The sequence below is a fragment of the Tursiops truncatus genome, chromosome 6 (genome assembly GCF_011762595.2).
Source record: "Tursiops truncatus isolate mTurTru1 chromosome 6, mTurTru1.mat.Y, whole genome shotgun sequence".
Classification (NCBI taxonomy): Eukaryota; Metazoa; Chordata; class Mammalia; order Artiodactyla; family Delphinidae; genus Tursiops; species Tursiops truncatus.
Genome location: NC_047039.1, coordinates 33,712,361 through 33,721,938, shown reverse-complemented (window position 1 = coordinate 33,721,938; position 9,578 = coordinate 33,712,361). Strand labels below are relative to the sequence as shown.

The following is a 9,578-nucleotide window of genomic DNA, read 5'->3' as shown; positions in this document are numbered from 1 at the left end:
AAAGCAAATATGTGTCAATTTCTTGGGCAAGCAGAATTCCAATGTCAAAATACATTCTTATATGAATTATTTCTAAATTATTACTTAATTTTATAAGGAACTTAAAATTAGGGGCTTCATTAATATGTACATATTAATAAATATATGATTGCTGTGCTTTGCTAAGGCACTGGCCTTTTGCCATTGTCTATCTATCTATCTATCTAAAACACACATTATATACAATATATATATTAAATACATATCATACAAACCAAAGGTAAAAAGAGAAAACTAGCTGAAAACAGGAATCTGACTTCAAATAGTCCCTGTTAAAAAAATAAAATCTCTAAGTTGGTTTGTAAATTTGTTGGTTGAAACAGTTTCTCATTGGGCCGAAGTTATAACTTGTGGTTCCGTTTCCAGGTTAAGTCCACAGAAGTCTATTTAACCCATAATTCAAATGAGTTTTAATACCATACTTAAGAGATCTAGAAACTATTCACCAATTTAGAAGTTTGTTTTGGCTTGGTTTTCTTCTCCTATAGGAACTGTTTTTTACCGGTAAGACCAAGGAACCCTACTTCCTAGGGGGTAGAAAATAGAAAAGGAAAACAGTCTTTGAGCACAGGGCAACAGTCTGGGTCTTAGGTAAGATGGTCAGGGTCAATAGCAACAAAGGAAAGAACAAAAAAAACTTAGTATCAGGTAGGAAAAGTTGGAGTCAGTAATAAAGTGGGTTACTCTCATGGAGTAAGCTTCCATAAATCAGGGTGATTTTGCTACTGCCCCCCAAACAAACATTAATTGGTTTAAGAAAAAACTTTATTTTACAAGCAAAAGTTTGGAAAAGTAACAAAAATAACAATATAAGTAACAAAATCATACCTCTGGTCATTATAATGAAATGTTTTCTGTGATTGAAAACTACGATGAAAAATTTGTTGGGCAAAGCAATGTTTAGTTCTTAATTCCAAACTGAGGTTTACATTATATAAGATTTAGACCAAAAATATCTTGAAGAAAAAATTTCATTTACATATTTACAACCCCCGTGCAATCTGGGCGGCCTGTGTACAGGCCTGACTAACCAGGTTGTAGAGGAAAAAAATCTCAGATTAAGCCCATCAACTTATTAGCTAAAGATCCTCTGGCTAGATGTCAAGCTTTATAGGTGTACTCCATATGACTAGATACCTTTTCCTTGATATGTTAGAATACTTCAGTGTTATTCTGTCCTTGTTTCCCTATTCCATGGAACTGTATTCATTTCTCCCAATTTTAGTAGCATAATGAGAGATATGCTGAATAGATAGGGCAAGAGAGAGATGATAAACCTATATTCCAAAATATTAGCAAACCAATAATGTAATACTCTAAAAGCAATTCCAGAAAAAAGAGCAGAGACCATGTTTAAAAAGTCAAGAATGATCACTCAGCCTCTGAGGAGCATAAATTAACCTTAATCCCTAAACCTAGCCAGTTGCCTTAGCCCATAGAGTGCATTCTGGCACAAATTTTCAGCTGTTTCAGCCAAAACATATGCAGCAGGTGACTCTCTCTCTGATATAAGCAATATTTAATTGTTTCTTTTTTTTTTAAATAAGATGTTGGGGGTAGGAGTTTTAGTAATTTATTTATTTATTTTTGCTGTGTTGGGTCTTCGTTTCTGTGCGAGGGCTTTCTCTAGTTGTGGCAAGTGGGGGCCACTCTTCATCGTGGTGCACGGGCCTCTCACTATAGCAGCCTCTCTTGTTGTGGAGCACAGGCTCCAGACGCGCAGGCTCAGTAGTTGTGGCTCACGGGCCTAGTTGCTCCGCGGCATGTGGGATCCTCCCAGACCTGGGCTCAAACCCGTGTCCCCTGCATTAGCAGGCAGATTCCCAACCACTGCTCCACCAGGGAAGCCCCCTGTTTTTTAAAAAAATAACAAAATATACTTGTATTTGAGAATAACAATATAAATTTATATTATAATTATTGTATTATAACATACTCTTATAATATTACAATATACTTAATAATATACTTTTATATTATATAATAATATACATTTAATGGATATTTTAGTTTATTATTCTACTCTTAGTTTTGTTCTTCAAATATGCCTGGAAAAAATTTTAAGCAAATTTAGAAGTGGAAACATTTAAATGTTCCATTACTTGATAAAGTATGTGTTTGGTTATTATGGAAATACAAATTAAAACTCCTCAAATATACTATAGAAGATATACATATCCATGGTATACAAAAGGATTAGGGATTACTTCCTCCCCTTCTTCTTTTATCCTGAGGGAACAGCTAGTGAGCTTAAGCTTTAATTTTTAACAGATTAGAAAAAGGAATCTTACCCACCTACTAAATTAAAATTTTTCTTATTAAATGCCTAAGTTTTTAAGTCACTCATTTTCCTAGCTACTTCAATGGAATCAGCAGTCATAGACCCAACCCCAACTCCAAGACTGGAACTTCGTAACAACAGTTCCAAGGCAGAAATCTGACGTAACTCTTTGCGACACAACTTTACACGTGTGACACTATGCAACTGTGCCACATTTCCTACTGGCTGAATTTGGGGTGTTGGTCGACTGTGAGATTTTGTAAACTGATTGCCATCCCTTTCTGTTTTGGCCTCATTGCTTAACAAATGCCCACTAGTGGGTGCTAAAGAGCTATAAATTGGTGGTAATTCTGCGCCTTCTTCCCAGAGCTTCTGAGGATTTGGTTGTGTTCTTGAACTGCTTGCGGAACTGTCCAATTGTCTTTCCCTTCCACTTAATTTTATACTTTCAGTTCTGGATGCCCGTTTTAATTCTTCTGAAACCATGCCTGCTTCTTCTGGGTTCTGTACTCCATTTCCAGCATCATGATCTAAAAATAATCCAAAAAGCAGAAAAAAAAATTAAGAGGTTTCCTCCAAAACAGGTATTTTAATCATGATATCTTAACATAACTACATTATTATCATGCAATATAAATTGTCTTCCAGCTTTTTTTGTTAAGTGACTTCTTTGAGAGGAACAGAAGTGTGAACATTAATTATTCTTATTTCACTTAGAGGCATCTTCCATGTGAATAACTGAGAACTTTCAATTAATAGAACAAAACTGAGAAGTAGTCTTCTAGAGATTTTGGTACCCCTGGAAACACAGAGGTGCTTTAGGCCTCTCTGGTGCCCTTCCACACCTGCCTCTGCTGGGCTTGCCACTGGTGAATCACATTTCAAATCCTGGTCATATCTCCAGGGAATGTTCTGGGACTTGGCATTATATGTGTGAAAAATCTAGTCTTTTTTTTAAAATTTTTTTTTTTTGCGGTACACGGGCCTCTCACTGTTGTGGCCTCTCCCGCCGCGGAGCACAGGCTCCAGACACGCAGGCTAAGCGGCCATGGCTCACGGGCCCAGCCGCTCCGCGGCATGTGGGATCCTCCTGGACTGGGGCACGAACCCGTGTCCCCTGCATCGGCAGGCGGACTCTCAAGAACTGCGCCACCAGGGAAGCCCAAAAATCTAGTCTTGATTGAACTCCAAGCATGAGAGCAGGGTTCTTCCGTCTGAATGTACTCTGGGGTACATGCCACTGCTTTCACCATCAAAATGGAAATGACAGCATACCCCTCAGTGGGGACTACCTTGCTGGAATGAGTGATAGGAGTGAGTGAAATTATCAAAGCTTGAGGCCCTCAAATCATAGAATAATCTAATATCAAAGACAAAACTTACTTAAGGGAAGTCCATATAGGTACTAGACCTAATGCAAAGAAACAATGCCAACTTTAAAATATGTTGATGATGCAATTAGGACACTTCTGGTCCTGCGAGAACCAAGTTTAAAAACAGAAGTTGCACACTGGCAGCTCCCAAGCCAAATCTGCCCACAGACATGTTTTACTTAGCCTATAAAATAATATGTGATACAAAATTTAAAAAGTGGAAAGTTTCATATAAAAATATAGATTTCCGGATTTTAAAGAAAATGAGAAAAACTGACAATTTCTGCCTGGCAACAGCAGCTGGAGCAGAGCTGCCCCTGCCAATTTAGACAACTGCTGCAGTCCCACCGCTCACTTTGGCTTCCTGGCTCCTGCAGGCATTTTAGTTTGTGACCCTGGTTTAAAACATAATTGATTTTCTATATAACCTTTAAAAATTGTGAATAACTCTTTTGGGGCTTCCCTGGTGGCGCAGCGGTTGAGAGTCTGCCTGCCGATGCAGGGGACACGGGTTCGTGCCCCGGTCCGGGAAGATCCCACATGCCGCGGAGCAGCTGGGCCCGTGAGCCATGGCCGCTGAGCCTGCGCGTCCGGAGCCTGTGCTCCGCAACGGGAGAGGCCACAACAGTAAGAGGCCCGCGTACCGCAAAAAAAAAAAAAAAAAAAAAAAATTGTGAATAACTCTTTTGTACACCTGAAATTTATATAATATCATACATCAACTCTACTCAATAAAAAAAAGAAAAAAAGGATTGATTTTCTAGTTTTTAAAATTCTTCTCACAAACAAAAAACTTGAACTAGCAAATGACATAAATCCTCATGTGGAATTAGCAGGTACAAACTTGATCATAGTGCTCACAGTGGCTTCCCAACTTTGCTGCACATTAGTGTCACCTGGAAGCTTTTAAAAATCCTTTGGCCTAATAACCTATAATGGAAAAGAACCTGAAAAAGAGCGTGTGTGTATATATATATCTGAATCACTTTGCTGTACACCTGAAACTAACAGAATATTGTAAATCAACTATATTTCAATGAAAAAAAAAATCCTGATGCCCAGGTCACAGAGTCTCGGGGAGGGAGCCAGGCATCTTAATTTTTTTTTTTTTGCGGTACGCCAGCCTCTCACCGCTGTGGCCTCTCCCGCCGCGGAGCACAGGCTCCGGACGCGCAGGCCCAGCGGCCATGGCTCATGGGCCCAGCTGCTCCACAGCATGTGGGATCCTCCCAGACCGGGGCACGAACCGTGTCCCCTGCATCGGCAGGCGGACTCCCAACCACTGTCCCACCAGGGAAGCCCCTTAATTTTTAAAGATCATATGAGAAAGAGCAGAGATGGGCTCATTGGAAAGGCTCACTCCCAAGCCCACTTAGATTCCTCACAATATAAAGTTTCCCTCTTCCAGAATTTCAACACCAAAGGAACAAACTAAAGAAAGATTTATTCACCCATAGTCACACAGCCAGTAAAAGAAATTAGGATCCCAACCAGATCTTCTGACTCTAGTATCCTGACATGTAGAGTTTTATAGTGGTTTAAATTGATACAAGAATAGAGTTTTGGGGGAGACCTTCAAGATGGCGGAGGCGTAAGACACGGAGATCACCTTCCTCAGCACAAATACATCTGAAATACATCTACATGTGGAACAACTCCTACAGAAAACCTACTGAACACTGGCAGAAGACCTCAGACCTCCCAAAAGACAAGAAACTCCCCACATACCTGGGTAGGGCAAAAGAAAAAAAAAAACAGAGACAAAAGAATAGGGACAGGACCTGCACCTCGGGGAGGGAGCTGTGAAAGAGGAAAAGTTTCCACACACTAGGAAGCCCCTTCACTGGCGTAGACAGGGGTTGGGTGGGGGGGAAGCTTCAGAGCCACGGAGGAGACTGCAGCAATAGGGGTGCAGAGGGCAAAGCGGAGAGATTCCCGCACAGAGGATCGGTGCCGACCAGCACTCACCAGCCCGAGAGGCTTGTCTGCTCATCCGCTGGGGCGGGCGGGGGCTGGGAGCTGAGGCTCGGGCTTCGGAGGGAGGTCGGATCCCAGGGAGAGGACTGGGGTTGGCTGCATGAACACAGCCTGAAGGGGCTAGTGCTCGAGGAGAGGGGATTCAGAGCACCACCTAAACGAGCTCCTGAGACGGGCAAGAGCCGCGGCTATCAGCACGGACCGCAGAGACGGGCTTGAAACGCTAAGGCTGCTCCTGCAGCCACCAAGAAGCCTGTGTGCAAGCACAGGGCACTGTCCACACCTCCCCTCCAAGGAGCCTGTGCAGCCCACCACTGCCAGGGTCCTGTGATCCAGGGACAACTAGCCCGGGAGAACACACGGCACGCCTCAGGCTGGTGCAACATCATGCTGGCCTCTGCCGCTGCAGGCTCGCCCCACATTCCGTACACCTCCCTCCCCCCAGCCTGTGTGAGCCAGAGCCCCCTAATTAGCTGCTACTATAACCCCGTCCTGTCTGGGCGAAGAACAGACGCCCTCAGGCGACCTACATGCAGAGGCAGGGCCAAATCCAAAGCTGAACCCCGGGAGCTGTTTGAACAAAGAAGAGAAAGGGAAATCTCTCCCAGCAGCCTCAGGCGCAGCAGATTAAATCTCCACGATCAACTTGATGTACCCTGCATCTCTGGAATACCTGAATAGACAACGAATCATCCCAAATTGAGGAGGTGGACTTTGGGAGCAACTGTTGACTTGGGGTTGCTTTCTGCATCTAATTTGTTCCTGGCTTTATGTTTATCTTAGTTTAGTATTTAGAGTTTATTATCATTGGTAGATTTGTTTATTGATTTAGTTGCTCTCTTCCTTTTTTTTTTATATATATAGATATGTATATATTTTTCCTCTTTCTATTTCTGTGAGTGTGTATGTGTATGCTTCTTTGTGTGATTTTGTCTGTATAGCTTTGCTTTTACCATTTGTCCTAGGGTTCTGTCAGTCTGGCTTTTTTTTTTTTTTAACTATAGTTTTTAGTACTTGTTATCATTGGTGAATTTGTTTTTTGGTTTGGTTGCTCTCTTCTTTGTTTCTTTCTTTTTTCTATTACTTTTTAACTTTTTTATTTTTAATAATTATTTTTTTAAATAACTTTATTTTTCTTTCTTTTTTTCTCTTCTTCTCCCTTTTCTTCTGAGCCTTGTGACTGACAGGGTCTTGGTGCTCCGGCCGGGTGTGAGGCCAGTGCCTCTGAGGTGGGAGAGCTGAGTTCAGGATATTAGTCCACCAGAAACCTCCCAGCTCCATGTAATATCAAACGGCGAAAGCTCTCCCAGAGATCTCCATCTCAACGCTAAGACCCAGCTTCATTCAATGACCAGCAAGCTACAGTGCTGGACACCCTATGCCAAACAACTAGCAAGACAGGAACACAACCCCACCCATTAGCAGAGAGGCTGCCTAAAATCATAATAAGGCCACAGACACTCCAAAACACACCACCAGATGCAGTCCTGCCCACCAGAAAGACAAGATCCAGCCTCATCCAGCAGAACACAGGCACTAGTCCCCTCCACCAGGAAGCCTACACAACCCACTGTACCAACCTTAGACACTGGGAGAAGACACCAAAAACAACAAGAACTACAAACCTGCAACCTGCGGAAAGGAGACCCCAAACACAGTAAGTTAAGCAAAATGAGAAGACAGAGAAACACAGCAGATGAAGGACCAAGGTAAAAACCCACGAGACCAAACAAATGAAGAGGAAATAGGCAGTCAACCTGAAAAAGAATTGAGAGTAATGATAGTAAACATGATCCAAAATCTTGGAAACAGAATGGAGAAAATACAAGAAACGTTTAACAAGGACCTAGAAGAATTAAAGAGCAAACAAACAATGAAGAACAACACAATAAATGAAATTTAAAATTCTCTAGAAGGAATCAATAGCAGAATAACTGAGGCAGAAGAACGGATAAGTGACCAGGAGGATAAAATAGTGGAAGTAACTACTGCACAACAGAATAAAGAAAAAAGAATGAAAAGAATTGAGGACAGTCTTGGAGACCTCTGGGGCAACATCAAACGCACAAACATTTGAATTATAGGGGTCCCAGAAGAAGAAGAGAAAAAGAAAGGGACTGAGAAAACATTTGAAGAGATTATAGTTGAAAACTTCATAATATGGGAAAGGAAATAGTCAATCAAGTCCAGGAAGTGCAGAGAGTCCCATACAGGATAAAACCAAGAAGAAGCACGCCAAGACACATATTAACCAAACTATCAAAAATTAAATACAAAGAAAAAACATTAAAAGCAGCAAGGGAAAAACAACAAGTTACATACAAGGGAATCCCCATAAGGTTAACAGCTGATCTTTCAGCAGAAAGTGCAAGCCAGAGGGAGTGGCAGGACATATTGAAAGTGATGAAAGGGAAAAACCTACAACTAAGATTACTCTACCCAGCAAGGATCTTATTCAGATTTGAAAGAGAAATTAAAACCTTTACAGACAAGCAAAAGCTAGAGAATTCAGCACCACCAAACCAGCTTTAAAACAAATGCTAAAGAACTTCTCTAGGCAGGAAACACAAGACAAGGAAAAGACCTACAAAAACAAACCCAAAATAATTAAGAAAATGGTAATAAGAACATACATATCGATAATTACCTTAAATGTAAATGGATTAAATACTCTAACCAAAAGACATAGACTGGATGAATGGATACAAAAACAAGACCCATATATATGCTGTGTACAAGAGACCCACTTCAGACCTAGAGACACATACAGACTGAAAGTGAGGGGATGGATAAAGATATTCCATGTAAATGGAGATCAGAAGAAAGCTGGAGTAGCAATTCTCATATCAGAAAAAATAGATTTTAAAATAAAGACTATTACAAGAGACAAAGAAGGACACTACATAATGATCAAGGGATCAATCCAAGAAGAAGATATAACAACTATAAATATTTATGCACGCCACATAGGAGCACCTCAATACAAAAGGCAAATGCTAAGAGCCATAAAAGGGAAATCGACAGTAACACAATCATAGTAGGGGACTTTAACACTCCACTTTCACCAATTGACAGATCATCCAAAATGAAAATAAGTAAGAAAACACAAGCTTTAAATGATACATAAAACAAGGTGGACTTAATTGATATTTATAGGACATTCCACCCAAAATCAACAGAATACACTTTCTTCTCAAGTGCTCATGGAACATTCTCCAGGATAGATCATATCTTGGGTCACAAATCAAGCCTTGGTAAATTTAAGAAAATTGAAATCGTATCTAGTATGTTTTCCGACCACAACGCCATGAGACTAGATATCAATTACAGGAAAAAGTCTGTAAAAAATACAAACACATGGAGGCTAAACAATACACTACTTAACAACCAAGAGATCACAGAAGAAATCAACAAGGAAATAAAAAAATACCTAGGAACAAATGACAATGAAAACACGATGACCCAAAACCTACAGGATGCAGCAAAAGCAGTTCTAAGAGGGAAGTTTATAGCAATACAATTCCACCACACGAAACAAGAAACATCTCAAATAAACAGTATAACCTTACACCTAAAGCAATTAGAGAAAGAACAAAAGAAGCCTAAAGTTAGCAGAAGGAAAGAAATCATAAAGATCAGTTTAGAAATAAATGAAAAAGAAATGAAGGAAACAATAGCAAAGATCAATAAAACTAAAACCTAGTTCTTTGAGAAGATAAACAAAATTGATAAACCATTAGCCACATTCATCAAGAAAAAAAGGGAGAAGGTTCAAATCAATAGAATTAGAAATGGAAAAGAAGTAACAACTGACACTGCAGAAATACAAAGGATCATGAGAGATTACTAAAAGCAACTCTATGCCAATAAAATGGACAACCTGGAAGAAATGGACAAATTCTTAGAAA

At 40.4% G+C, this 9,578-nt stretch overlaps 1 protein-coding gene across 19 annotated transcripts in view; it reads right to left on the bottom strand.

Annotated features, from left to right (window-relative positions):
- Positions 1–786: 786 nt before the first annotated feature.
- KIF27 (kinesin family member 27) overlaps positions 787–9,578 on the bottom strand; it is a 106,568-nt gene continuing 97,776 nt past the window's right edge. For all 19 annotated transcript variants that reach the window (XM_073806018.1, XM_019940354.3, XM_019940358.3 and 16 more), the window contains one exon: positions 787–2,850. In XM_073806018.1, coding sequence (XP_073662119.1) covers positions 2,366–2,850 — 485 coding nt within the window. In that variant the 3' untranslated portion in view covers positions 787–2,365. The remainder of the gene's footprint in view (positions 2,851–9,578) is intronic.